Source organism: Cervus elaphus, chromosome 9 (assembly GCF_910594005.1).
Source record: "Cervus elaphus chromosome 9, mCerEla1.1, whole genome shotgun sequence".
NCBI classification, from domain to species: domain Eukaryota; kingdom Metazoa; phylum Chordata; class Mammalia; order Artiodactyla; family Cervidae; genus Cervus; species Cervus elaphus.
In genome coordinates, this window is record NC_057823.1 from 50729713 (window position 1) to 50744777 (window position 15065).

Below are 15065 nucleotides of genomic sequence, written 5' to 3' on the forward strand. Positions count from 1 at the left end.
TTATTGATATTTCTCCCAGCAATCTTGATTCCAGCTTGTGCTTCTTCCAACCCAGCATTTCTCATGATGTACTCTGCATATAAGTTAAAAAAGCAGGGTGACAATATACAGCCTTGATGTACTCCTTTTCTGATTTGGAACCAGTCTGTTGTTCCATGTCCAGGTCTAACTGTTGCTTTCTGACCTGCATACAGACTTCTCAGGAGGCAGGTCAGGTGGTCTGATATTCCATCTCTTGAAGAATTTTCCAGTTTGTTGTGATCCACACAGTCAAAGGCTTTGCCATTGTCAATAAAGCAGAAGTAAATGTTTTACTGGAACTCCTTGCTTTTTCGATGATCCAACGAATGTTGGAAATTTGATCTCTTGTTCCTCTGACTTTTCTAAATTCAGCTTGAACATCTGGAAGTTCATGGTTCATGTACTGTTGAAGCCTGGCTTGGAGAATTTTGAGCATTACTTTACTAGCGTGTGAGATGAGTGCAATTGTGCGGTAGTTTGAGCATTCTTTGGCATTGCCTTTCTTTGGGATTGGAATGAAAACTGATCTTTTCCAGTCCTGTGGCCACTGCTGAGTTATCCAAATTTGCTGACATATTGAGTGCAGCACTTTCACAGCATCATCTTTTAAGATTTGAAATAGCTTAACCTCCACTAGCTTTGCTTGTAGTGATGCTTCCTAAGGACCACTTGACTTCACATTCCAGGATGTCTGGCTCTAGGTGAGTGATCACACCATCGTGGTTATCTGGATCATGAAGAGCTTTTTTGTATAGTTCTTCTGTGTATTCTTGCCACCTCTTCTTAATATGTTTTGCTTCTGTTACGTCCATACCATTTCTGTCCTTTATTATGCGCATCTTTGCAAGAAATGTTCTCTTGGTATCTGTAATTTTCTTGAAGAGATCTCTAGTCTTTCCCATTCTATTGCTTTCCTCTATTTCTTTGCATTGATCACTGAGGAAGGCTTCTTATCTCCTGCTATTCTTTGGAACTCTGCATTCAAATAGGTATATCTTTCCTTTTCCCCTTTGCCTTTAGTTTATCTTCTTTTCACAGCTATTTGTAAGGCCTATTCAGACAACCATTTTGCTCTTTTGAATTTCTTTTTCTTGGGGATGGTGTTGATCCCTGCCTCCTGTACAATGTCACAAACCTCTGTCCATAGTTCATCAGGCACTCTGTCTATCAGATCTAATCCCTTGAATCTATTTCTCACTTTCACAGTATAATCATAAGGGATTTGATTTAGGTCATACCTGAATGGTCCAGTGGTTTTCCCTACTTTCTTCAATTTAAGTCTGAATTTTGCAATAAGGAGTTCTTGATTATACCAGTCAAGCTCCTCTCTCCTTTGAAGTCATAGCACTTACTACCAGCAGCCTGTGGGGTGATTACATGCTGTCTTGTGATGTCACTGGCATTATTAAATGTCTTCTGACATTAGTGTTTTTGATGTCTTGTGGTATTGCTAAGATGTTGTTGCTGTTGTTCAGTTGCTAAGTCATGCCCAACTCTTTGCAACCCCATGGACTGTAGCACACCAGGCTCCTCTGTCCTCCACTATCTCCCAGAGTTTGCACAAATTCATGCCCAGTAAGTTAGTGATGCTATCTAACCATCTCAACCTCTGCCACCCCCTTCTTTTGCCTTCAATCTTTCCCAGCATCAGGGTGTTTTCCAATGAGTTGGCTCTTTACATCAGGCAGCCAAAGTATTGGTGCTTCAGCAACAGTCCTTCCAGTGAATATTCAAGGTTAATTTCCCTTAGGATTGACTGGTTTGATTATCTTGCAGTCCAAGACAAAAGTCTTCCTCAGCACCACAATTCAAAAGCATCAATTCTTCAGCTCTCAGCCTGCTTTGTGGTCTCCCTCCCACATTCGTACATGACTATGGATAGAAAAACCACAGCTTTGACTATATGGACCTTTGTCAGCAAAGTGATATCTCTGCTTTTTAATATACTGTCTAGGTTTGTCATAGCTTTCCTTCTAAGGAGCAAGCATCTTTTAATTTCATGGCTGCAGTCACAGTCCACAGTGATTCTAGAGCCCAAGAAAATAAAATCTGTCATGGCTTCCACTTTTCTCCTTTTATTTTCCATGAAGTGATGGGACTGGATGTCATGATCTTAGTTTTTTGAATGCTGAGTTTCAAGCCAGCTTTTTCACTCTCCTCTTTTACCCTCATCAAGAGGCTCTTTACTTCCTCTTCTGCCATTAGCATAGTACCATCTACATATCTGAGGTTGATGACATTTCTCCTGGCAATCTTGATTCCAGCTTGTGATTCATCCAGCCTGAGATTTTATATGATGTACTCTGCATATAAGTTAAATAAATTACTAAGACAGCACCTATATTATTATTATCATACATCTTTTGCAGTATTGAGCTTTTGATACACTTTTATTGTGCCAGCTAACTCTAAACTCCTTTGTATTGCTCCTGGGGTCTTGACTAATTAAAAAGTTTGAGTGTTTATAAAGCTTTCATTCATTAGAAAAATGACCCAAATCAAATAACAGCTAACATTGTTTGATTCTATCCTATTTAGACAGTCTATAAGTATAGACTCTTTTTGTGCCCAGTTTTGGACATAAAGGTAATCTGTGTGTATTTGCAATCCCTTTAGCCCTTATACACTCATAGAATTAAAGCTATCTTCTGAACAACCAAAGAAAAATTCTATCTGTTCTTTGAAAATTAAAAAACAACTAACTCAGTTAAAAAGTAGTTCCAGTTTGCAGATTTATTTTAATTTTACAAATTTATTATAAAGTACTATATACATAGAAAGGAATAGACATAATATATATGTAAATTTTAAATAACAATAAAATGCACACTCTGAAGCCATTATCCACCATAGGAAATCAAACACGAAAGAGTAACTCTTTTATATCATCAAAATTTTTAAGTAAATTAACTCTAAAGTGAATATAAAACTTTAGGATGACAAAGGGGGTCTTAAGACTAAAAAAAGACACCAACTATTACAGTATTATATCGTGAGATCAGAAGGAGATTAAGGGCTTCACCCGTGGCTCAGGGGTAAAGAATCTGCCTGCCAATGCAGGAGACCTAGGTTCAATCCCTGGTCTGGGAAAATCCTGCATGTCAGAGAGAAACTAAGCCTGTGTGCTTCAACTATTGAGCTTGTGTTCTAGAGCCTGGGAGCCACAATTACTGAGCCATAACTTTTGAAGCCCATGCACTCTAGAGCCCAACAAGAGAAGCCACCACAATGATAAGCCCACACACCTCAACCAGAGAGTAGAACCTGCTCTCCACAACTAGAGAAAAGCCAGCGCAGCAACAAAGAGTCAGCATGGCGAAAAATAAATAAATAAATAATGATTTTTAAAAGGAGATTAGATAAACCTAGTCCTAATGGTGGTATCAAATACTTCTGCAAAAGACTTTTAAAAGTGGGAACTATTTTATGTCCTTTAAGAATTGTAGTGTAAAGTGACTACACAGCCTGGATTTTTGGAATAGTTACAATTTCACCCCATTTCCATAAAGCAATGGCTTTCTGGAAATTACAATATTTTGTTATTCAAGCTAGTCTACATCTTCCAATGTACCTCTTCTATCAAGAAATAAAGATATTTGTGGGGTCATGCGATCTATGCTAGTGTAGGTAAATATTCAGCATAGATAAAATGAAAAAAAGAAAAGCATCAGGTTACAGATTTAGAAGATTCTGATTCTAGTCGCTGTTGAATTACTGGCTTTCATGAAGTGAGCATTAGACTTTCAGGTAGCTAATACAGAGGGAAATAAAACCAATATTAAGATCCACGGTATCTATGAGGAAAAACTAAACCAGTTGCACAGGAGAAGCCCAATTATTCCTCATTCTACGAACTGAGATGTATTTCTCTACTAAGTCTTCACAGAGATAATACGATCATTTACATCCCTTCCTTATAGTAAATACAGCAACGTGTTTCAAAGCGTTTTATTTTCAATTGAGTTACAAGTGATGTAGAATATTATATAAGTTACATGGCAACCCACTCCAGTATTCTTGCCTGCAGAATCCCATGGACAGAGGAGCCTAGAAGGCTATGGGGTCATAAGAGCTGGATACGACTTAGCGACTAAACTACTACAGGTGTAAAATATAGTGACTCACAATTTTTAAAGCTTATACTCCATTAATAGTTATTGTAAACATCGACTACATCCTTTGTGTTGTACTATATATCCTTATAGTTTATTTTATACATAATAATTTGTATCTCTTAATTCCCTATTATTATATTGCCCCTCCCCCTTCCCTCTCCTCACTGGCAATCACTAGTTTGGTCTCTATATCTGTGAGTCTGCTTCCTTTTTGTTATATTCACTAGTTTTCTGTAGCTTTTAAATTCCATATAGAAGTGATACCACACAGTATTTGTCTTTCTCTGTCTGAACTTATTTCACTTGGCACAATACCCTCCAAGTCCATCCATGTTGTTGCAAATGGCAAAATTTCATTCTTTTTTATGGCTGAGTATTCCATATATATATCATTATCCATTCATCCATTGATGGACACTTTGATTGCTTACATATCTTGGCAACTGTAAATAATGCTGCTGGGGTGCATGTATCTTTTCAAATTAGTGTTTTTGTTTTTTCCAAATACATATCCAGCAGTGGATATCCCTGAGTCATATGGTAGTTCTATTTTTAGTTTTTTGAGGAATCTCCATACTATTTTCCATAGTATACCCTGCCAACAAGGTATAAAGATTCCCTTTTCTTCACATCCTTGCCAACATTTGTTATTTGGGTTCTTTTGATGATAGCCATCCTGACAGGTATGAAATGATATCTCATTGTGGTTTTGATTTGCACTGCCCTGATGATTAGCAACATTGAGCATCTTTTCATGTGCCTGTTGGCCATCTGTGTTCCCTCTTTGGAAAAATATCTATTCAGGTCTTCTGCTAATTTTTTAATTGAGTTGTTTTATTGATGAGCTGTATGAGCTTCTTATATATTTTGAATATTAACCCCTCATCAGTCATATCATTTGCAAACCTTTTCTCCCATTTAGTAGGCTGTCTTTTTGTTTCATCAACCATTTTCTTTGCTGTGCGAAAGCTTTTAAGTTTAATTAGGTTCAATGGATTTCTTATCATAACAAATATGCTAAGGACTTCAAACCAAAATGCAAATTCAGAGATACTAATATATGCCCTCTGAAATGAAATTTTTGGGAAATAAGTCAGCAGTTCTTCTGGGTACAAGCATCATAACTTCATAAAGGTAAACATCTGGAATTTTTACACTGCAAATATTAAAATACTTCCATCCTTAGTCAAGAATTCATATGTTTTGGATTGATATGCCATATGTAATTAATTTGCTTAATTTTCTGGTCCTAGTATGAATATAATATACTTGAACTACATTTCATTAAATTCCCATCAGATTTAGGTAGAATTTCTTTTTTCCCTTTCTTATAGGTAAGTACCCAGAGAAGTAAGAAAACGTTTTTTTCTCTGGGATTATGCTTGGCATATGTGACAGAAATGTCAGAGTAAGTACAAAATGTGAATGTGCACTTGTCATGTATGACTATAGGGGGAATTCTACTTTTAAAAAAATAGACCAATCAATTTATCAACTTTCCAAAGTGCAATCTGATTATTTGCTTTGGAAGTTTTTTCTCATGCAATTTAAGTATAAGAGCCCACTGATTATGGGACTAAGACAAAGGAAATCTAAACCAAAACGACTAGGAGCTATAATCTACTAATACTTGCTCAAAGAGAAAACACTTGAATTATTATGCAAACCAAAAGAAAAATAAGAATTAAAGGTAAAAATGTCATATATTCATTATATACTCATGTATTCAGTGAGGCATTTGTATCAAAGCCACCTCTAATCTTTCTTTAACTGGATTGTGTTTGGTTTTGTTTCCCCCACAGGATAAAGAAGAAAACCACTAGAGTGTCTCTGACCATCAGTTCCCCTGTTAATGAAACCTCTAACATCAGATCAAGTTATTCTACATTAGTTCAACCACTGTATATTGACCCCCAGAGGGTAGGTTCAACTTTAAAAGCTTTCTGAGGGGTTTCAGTAATGGAGACACAGGCCCAGAGAGGAAGGAATCAATGCAACTTTCTTGAAAAGTATACACAGGAAAAGCTTCCTAAGAAATCTATGGGTCTCAGAAATAACTCCGTGGTAGTTCTGTGGGTTGTCCATTTGTCTGTGTGCCAGACCATTAGGGACAGTTGGTTTCTAGGAGTTCAGTCCCATAACAGAATATTCCAACTATCCAAGGAATGAATTCCCTTGTAATTAAAAAAGGAGAGGGGGATGCTTTTCAAAAACCTAAAAGATACAAGAACAACTGTAAGGAGGAAGAAAAAAATCTAGTCAGTAAAATTTAGAAGTTATTTAAACCTTTAATGTACAGTCTCTAAATAATCACCAATACTCATTTCTCAAATGTAGTCACCTAGTGTTGTATTTCACCATCTCAACTAACAGAATGCTGGAGGGGAGGGGAAAAGGGGGTGGCATTGGAGCAGATAGCCAAACTGACACTTAATTTAGGAATATCATCCCTTTCATAAAGTAAATGTATAGTGTGGGTGGTAACAGCTAGCTCATGGCCACCATTCAACTAAGGTTTCAGAGCCTTGACAATATGGATGACAGTGTCTCTTCTGTTTCTTAACCAGATGCAGAGTCCCTGCAGCAGCCTGTTGGGATCCACTTGTGTTGTAGCTCCTGTGTTTACCAAGGTAATCTATGCCCAGTGCATAATGGAGTTTGGATTTTATAGACAAATTGTAGGGTTTATCAAAAGTGTAAGAAGAAGAAAAGAGAAAACTAGAAAGGACCTCAGGGATTACAATTCTTTATATATGAGAAAACTGAGTCCCAGAAAGCATGAAATTATTGTTCAGTGTCACAGGGCAATTCATGGTTCATCCTATGCTCTTTAGACTTTTGCTCTGTGTCAATCCTCCAGCTCTGGAAGGCAATTCTTAGACGGTTCTCTCCAAATAGACAATGCTTTGCCTGACCTCAAGGTTCAATTCATCACATTCTCTTAACTGGCCATAAGATGCCCTTTTGAAGAAGTTAACAAGCAAAACCATATATATTTCTGGCTTGGGTCACAGTTAGAGATCAAGTTTTAGATGCCTCCTCTATCACTCACTGGAAACAGCAGGATTCAATCAGCTAAGTCAAACCAAGCTAAGGTTGCTATCTTCTGCAGGCTCTGTCTCCCAGTTTTCAAACCTAACAGAACTGGGAACTATTGCCACTGCTGGCCTAAGGTATGAGAAGTACAGCTGGAACTTACCAGATACAGGATGGGAGACACAGGAAACAATGTCATTATGAGTAAGGAGCACTACTATCAATTCTGAAAGCCCACTTTCAGCAGATGCTATCAGGCACAAGTCTTCTCTCCTGCTGCATTCCTTCCTTGTAATATGCAACCCTGGACATCAGGCTCAAGGGCTGGGCTGGGGATCATTATGTCTTACCTAGGTCTCACCAGGCAGAAGGACCTCAAGTCCTCTCTCTTTGGTCTGAGGGCCAAGTTATAATCTGAAATGTGATTCTAGATTCCAGAGGACCCTGGAGCTGAGAATAGGAGAGGAGGGAGATTAGAACTTAATGGGTAAATTTACCACAAATGTCACTTGTTCATGTATGAAACGTGAGACTGTACTAGCTGTTGTTAATAAATACTTTTTTTTTTTTCTGGGATGTGGTTTTATTTTTTTTTCCTTTATTTATTATTTTTTTCAGTGGGTTTTGTCATACATTGATATGAATCAGCCATAGATTTACACGTATTCCCCATCCCGATCCCCCCTCCCACCTCCCTCTCCACCCGATTCCTCTGGGTCTTCCCAGTGCACCAGGCCCGAGCACTTGTCTCATGCATCCCGCCTGGGCTGGTGATCTGTTTCACCATAGATAATATACATGCTGTTCTTTCGAAACATCCCACCCTCACCTTCTCCCACAGAGTTCAAAAGTCTGTTCTGTACTTCTGTGTCTCTTTTTCTGTTTTGCATATAGGGTTATCATTACCATCTTTCTAAATTCCATATATATGTGTTAGTATGCTGTAATGTTATATATCAATATAACTCTTCATTCTTTAAAGAAAGTTTTAAGATTATGTCTCGGAAATGAGCCTCAAAACCTCAAGTACGCTGAGCATTTTGCTAACCCCATTTCCCAGACAAAGAACAGGAGTTCCACAAAGGTTAAGTCTTCCAAGTTCGTATGATGAGCTTCAACCCCCTAGTGGAAAAGTTGTGATTTTGGCCCAATTCCTCTAAGTCATGATTCAGAATCATTAACAAATTACAATACTTCCCATGCTGCTCAACCAGTAATAAATATTAAATCTGCGACTTCATAGGTGCTCAATAAAAAAATAACACAAAAAAGTGAAGACTTCTCAACTAATCAGTTTTCTATTTTGAAAAGCGGTTCTTGGGAGAAAGAGTGAAAGCTTTCTCATTAAACACAACTCCATGAAATTGAGATAAAAACTTACAGCTGACTATAAAGCACATAAGATGCCCAGCAAGCTCCTTATTTTGATTAAGGTATAATCAGTTGTCAATAATTATGATGAAAAGCATGCACACTTACTGCAACTGACACCCCAAATCACTGTATATGGTGAAACAGTTTCTTCCATTCTGTGAATTCTGTGTTTGTTCTTTAGCATCTTCAAGATATCTCTACAACCAGAGGTCAGTTTGTCGTGTTTGAATGCCGAGTCCAGGCCACAGCCACAGTTCAAGTTCACTGGTACAGAGAGAAAGAGCAGATAACAGACTCAGATGACTTCCGAATTCTGAGAAAAAGTACAGTGATAAGTTTATAATTTACTTTTTATTCTGATTTACCTTGAAATCTAATTCATGTTTTAACATTTAATAACTGATTTGTTACAGGTTCAGAGATTGCTACTGCTAAACAATTACTTAAATATAAATAATTCCTCAACATAAACAACCAAAAAAGAAAAGACAGCTGCTTTGTTCTGATCAAATAATAGTTTTAATAGCTATAAAAAGACTCGTCTGTTTTCACAGATTAATCTTTAATTATCTTCCCAATGAGTTCTTGGCATACAAACAAGAAAATAAATGTGAGAATAAACATACTTTTAAAAGAGTAACACAAATGAAAACTGATGCATAGCTTTCTAAAACTACAGTTTAAGTTTCCCGTGCGTGCATGCTAAGTCACTTCAGTCATGTCTGACATGCTAACTACTGAGTTTATAAACAATTTCTCATTTAATCCTCACATCAGTATTTTGAGGTATGTGTTATCATCTCCATTTTATAAGCAAGAAAACTGAAATTAGAAATGCTAAACACCTTGCCAAAGGTCACAAGGCTAGTAAATGTTATAGTCAAGGTTCAAGCCCAAGATATTTCTTACACTAAGTGAAGAAAATATACTCACTTAAATATTAATTCAAAACAACTGAGCATTTGCACATCACATTTAGGAAGAAACACCTCTTTTATGCCACATGGTATTTCTTTTAAAAGTCACATTTATTGCATTTTTTGAAAGTAATAAAATTTATTACAATAAATATTAAAAATATAAAATCTAGAAGAAACATAAAGTTACATTCTTACCACCCAGAGAAAACTATTATTAATCTTTTGTGTATTTTTCTGCAGTAATAATACAGTATTTTTATAATATTCAACTTTAATTAGAGAGGGTAAAAGAAAAGGATTTTCTTGGGAGAAAAAGGCCACCTCAGGATTAGTGTTTCAGCAACAGTTTACACTCAGAGAAGAGATATAGCTGTTCCTACTTCACATTAGAGATGAATAACTAAGGCCCAGAGAAGTAATTTTCACAAAGTCACAGAGCAAGCTAGTTGTAGAACAGGACTGAAATACGGTTTTTCTAGCTCTAGCACCCTGTCAAGTATTCATTCTATACCTTTCCTGAGTTTCTACAGAATTTACAGTCTGTGATACAAGATTTCAGTCAATCTTGTACTTGTTTCAAGTTATTTCTTGCGTACACATGGCATCTTCTTTCAACTAAACTACCATCACTTAAATTCTCTATTCTCTTGTTTTATCTTTCAGAAGCTTGTTTATCATCCATTCCTGGTAAGCACAATTTTTCAACATCTTGATAATAAATAATAAATAAACCAAATAAGCATCAGAAGACTTTGATTCCTAAACCACTTTTGCCTTTAGGAACAGTTTTGACACAACCTTATGCCAACTCTTATACAATGGAAGAAGCAAGAAAACTGGATTTATCAGTATATTTGCTCGTTTATTCATTCATTCAACATTTATTAGAAACAGGCAATGGCCAAGTTCCATTTGTGGCACTGAGGAATCCCTGACCTCACAGGGCATGAATTCTTCCTCTAATTCCATTTGACGCCCTCTTATTCCATGTGTGCCTCGTGAGCAACACACAGAGGCAGAAAGAAGGTGTCCTGACATCACACATCTAAATTATTGGCTGTCAAAGAAGTACATGTGATGGCCACCACAAAGTAGCCATCACTATCCTACCATCAAGTCTAATTACCACGGCAATAACAACACTTAGGTCAGTTAATAAAATCGTCCTTATAGGACCTTTATGCTAAGCACTAAAGCTACAGAAATCTAGAATTCAAGAGGTAAAGTGTAATCCTGCTTTTAAGAAGCTGATAGTCTGGTAGAGAAAACAGATGTGTCTAAGAAGTAGGTGTTAGGGACCACAGTGGGGTTACTTTAGGTTGCGTTTTTAGGATTTATCTTCATGAGCCCACTCAAAGACAAAAATGTAATCAGAGGGATTTTTTTAATCTCAGGAATACACTATTTATTCCCAATACCTACTCTCCCTGATATCCTCCCACACTGTTAATTTGGGGCACCTAATTATACTCTGTTCAAGTTGAATCTCTCCCCTTTCCAGAGGAAGTGTGCACCTTAATTATCACAGAAGCATTTCCTGAAGATTCTGGAGACTTCAAGTGCATTGCAGAAAATGAGGCTGGGACTGCAGTCTCCACAGCAAGACTCTTTGTTTCTCCAGGTAATTACTCCTCAGGATCACCCTGCTCAAATTCAGCCCTGAGCCAAGAGGAAGATTCTCTCTGTTTCTATCTGAACTGGTGACTAATTCTATTTTTCAGAAGGAAAAGTGGAGAAATCAGAGGGTTCTCGAAAGTCACCCACAAGAAAATTTCCTCCAAAACTGGTCTCCTCTCCCTGGCGCAGTGACAGCCACACAAAGGATAAAAATCTAGACAATACTCCAATAAACCTTATGCCAACTATTCCTGAAACAGCCAGTCACAATGAACGTGAAATCCAGGTTCCAAAGGAGGAGTTCTGCACCATCAATGAAAATTCCTCTGAGCTACAACCACAATGGTAAGGGCAGACAGACCTAATATTCACACATCCAGCAAACGTTCTTGGCTCTCTATAAAGAAGAGTGAATGTGACAAAGCTCCTGCCCTCGGCAAGCTTGCATGGACGAATCACTTTACCTCTGTCATATCTCCATCATGCATTTCACCAAGGCTGAAACAGTAAGTCATGTAAGTTTTAGAAATAGGAAGAAATAATAAGTCTTAGATACATATTTAAGGGTTTGCTACAGAGACTTATTGGGGGAAAAAAAAAAAACAACAACACTGAAATAGCAAAAGTTTCTGAAGAATGGAGTCTTTTCCCAAATTATAATTCAATGTCCTATCTCAATACAAATAGGTAAAACATTTTGTGATACAGATTCCTACATGGTTAGTCTTAGAATACAGACACAATTGTCCTTGCATATAAAGGACAAAAGTATAAACAGAAAGATATATCAGTACGTGAATGTGCCAAGTAGGCTGTGCATTTAAAACAACACAGTCAGCACCATCCCCAGCCCCCAAACACAAACCTCAAACCAAAGTACTGATTTTTTAAAAACCTAAAAACTGATACCTAAAAGTCTTTGGAGACTAACAGACCTGGAACAATGTGTGAAATACATAGTAAGAATTCAATAAATAGGAACTATTACTTCGCTGCAGGTCAGTGTTATCTCCACCAATAGCCTGTAACTGTGAATTCTCAGTTGGTCTCCTGGAATCCCCTTAGCTTAATGGGATCACCAGTCGTCTGGGCAGTAGCTACCCCTATAAATAGATTCCTCACAGGATCAAGGAAGAATGAGTGTGTGGAAAAATAAATAAGACTGCAATTTATTCAACAAACACTTATTAAGCACACTGTATATGTTTGTCAGTTTCTGTGCCTTGGTAAAATGGTCAATACTCACATCCACAGTTTTTCTCCATAAGTACCTGTGTTTATCAGTGAGCCTTTAGGACTTAAAAAGGCCTTGAATTTACTATTAGTATCTTTCATATAAGACTATCTTTTTCATTAATAAAATCATTTGTGGGGACAATTATCAGGTAAAACATTCCATGAATGTTAGCAGGTTTTTACTGGATGTCTACCAAGAGCTATATTCTCCTAGACAAGATAAATAAGTAATAAAGAGTCCCTTCCTCAGAAAAAAACCTAGTTGAAGAGATACATTATACCACAAAATAGTCCACTGTAGGATTTCTTGTTTCATTTGAGTCTCTGCAACACTGATTTAGTAAAACAGATACTATCTTTGTTTTTCACTTTATTAAAGTTCAGAGATATGCAGTAGAGTGAGTACTTACACTCAGGTCTCCAAAATAGATAATAAAAAGGTTAATGCGTCTATAAAGCTGCAGAGCATTAACCAAATTAATACTATCATTTGTACTGTCTGACTCCAAATCCAGTGAAGTATCCACCATTATTTCTTGAGAAGAATAAGACTGAGTCCACTGCTCCAAGGCGATTCCCTTTTGCTATATGGCTGTGCAGAACTTCAAAAATCAGAGTGATTAATGCATAATCTGAAAATGAATAAAACATTCTTCATTCTTTTGTCCTTTCATCTTCAATAGGACATTTTCCTTCTCAATCGATATAGCTGAGAAGGATAGAAATTAGTCTCATACACACATCTGACCTCTGAAGAAGGTCAGAAGTTCAAAGCACCATTTTTACAGTCACATATATACTTCGCATTTTAAAAAACAAGAGATGAATGAGTGACAGTTAAACAGCTACCCCCTGATGATGAGGCAAGAAGGAATTTCCTGGACATGTAGCAGGAAATATTTCAGTAGGAAACACCTGCAACAGTAGGAAGTTACATACATCTTGGGAGGTATTAGAATGATTTACTAGAGGCCCTTACTGATAATTTAGAGACAGAAATGGGAAAGTTGTCTTTACTGGGTAGGCTGGAATATGGTTCACCCACCAGATATCTTAATTCTTTCAGCTTTAGGATGATTTTTCTCAAATAAGCACCAAATCATTCAAACAGCCATATTTGTGAGAAAACATAAAACACCATTTTAAAAAGCACACCAAATATTAAAAGGCAGAAAAACAGATTCATGGTAAATTACTGAATATAGACCCTTAACTTTTGAGAATGGTGTTATAAAAGATCTTATCTACCTTTCCAAAACCATCTCTTGATCCCCTAATTGTAGCAAGAACCTTAGCCTCAATGTACCAGGGAGCTACCACACTATAATGAAAGTTTATCTTACAAAGGTCAAGGGGAAAGAAGAGGAAAAGTGTAAATGATAAAGAATAAATAAAAACTAAAATTCTTCCTCAACTATGGAACATTTAGAATCTGCCCTTGGCAAAATTGGGGATTTAAGTTTGTCCTGGGCATCTACCACACTTGGCTGGTAGGGCATATCTCAATGAAGCTCTGTTCTTGGGAAGAATCAAGTATCAATCACATATATCACATTTAAAGTGCCTAGATTAGGGTCTTGCTCAAACTAAAGGCTAATATGTGTCTGCTATTCTTGTTATTTTTATTGTGACTTGCACTACATTTTAAGTCTAATTTGGATTGAAGGCTTTGCCCATATTAAGGTAAACTGAAATATCAATGAGCAGGAATGGAGAAATATTTTGGGTGACTCCTTATAATAATACTTACAATAAGACTCCTTACAATAAGTAAGCAAATGCCTATTCATCAAGTCCAGCATGCTTTTTCTACTAAGTAATGCTTTTTCTACTAAGGTGGCTGTCATCAAACTTTCTCTGAACACCAAAGGAATATACACCTACATGGTCAGCTGTGAAGAATTTTAAGTGGCTTATTTGTGCTCAATTATCTATTTGTTGGACCCTGATGTACATGGCAATTACATCAAGGCTGGAGTATCCATGAGGGCTGTTGTTCAGTCGCTCAGTCGTGTCCAACTCTTTGCGACCCCATGGACTGCAGCACGCCAGGCTTCCCTGTCCATCACCATCTCCCGGAGCTTGCTCAAACTCATGTCCATTGAATTAGTGACGCCATCCAACCATCTCATCCTCTGCTGTCCCCTTCTCCTCCTGCCCTCAATCTTTCCCAGCATCAGGGCCTTTTCTAAGACCATGAGGGAGGGGAATAAATAATTATGTTTTAAACAACAGAACTATACCAAAGCTAAAGCCACTAAATATGGATAATTCCACTCGATTAGCCTGATCCTCACATCACCTACCCCTCTCTACCACCTCTTGTTGATCTGAAGCTTTCTTCCTAATTAATACTTCTCTGCACACACATACACAAAAATGGAAACATAAAAGGCTAAGATGGTCTCCTTGGTGAAAAGAGAAAGGAAATTGTGTAACTATAAGGAGCAAGGGAGATACAGAAAGCTACAGGACAGAGCCCTAATTGTAAACACTGCTTGATGGATAGTTTCTTAAGTGTTTCAACTCTTTTAGAATAAAAGTACAAAGGTATAAGGTCAAGGATCTGTATGCCATACAGATTCAGAGAACTTGCTATATAGACCAAATCATGTTTTTCCACTTCCCCACCTTCCCAGTGACATGACACCATCATTCTGCTCTCTTGCCTTTGCCTAGACACACTCCCTCTCTTGAAATAAACTGCTTGAATACCACTCCACCCTTCCTTCCATTTGGCAAGAGA

At 37.2% G+C, this 15065-nt stretch overlaps 1 protein-coding gene across 3 annotated transcripts in view; it reads left to right on the forward strand.

The window, feature by feature from the left end:
- The window catches only part of LOC122700172 (palladin-like), a 41364-nt gene extending 26971 nt beyond the window's left edge, over positions 1–14393 (forward strand). For 2 of the 3 annotated variants that reach the window (XM_043912854.1, XM_043912855.1), the window contains 7 exons: positions 5471–5544; positions 5939–6056; positions 6704–6766; positions 8728–8869; positions 10130–10153; positions 10968–11087; positions 11188–14393. In XM_043912854.1, the coding sequence (XP_043768789.1) occupies positions 5537–5544; positions 5939–6056; positions 6704–6766; positions 8728–8869; positions 10130–10153; positions 10968–11087; positions 11188–11432 (720 nt within the window). In that variant the 5' untranslated portion in view covers positions 5471–5536 and the 3' untranslated portion in view covers positions 11433–14393. The remainder of the gene's footprint in view (positions 1–5470; positions 5545–5938; positions 6057–6703; positions 6767–8727; positions 8870–10129; positions 10154–10967; positions 11088–11187) is intronic. The other variant, XM_043912857.1, reaches the window with a different exon arrangement.
- Positions 14394–15065: the final 672 nt, after the last annotated feature.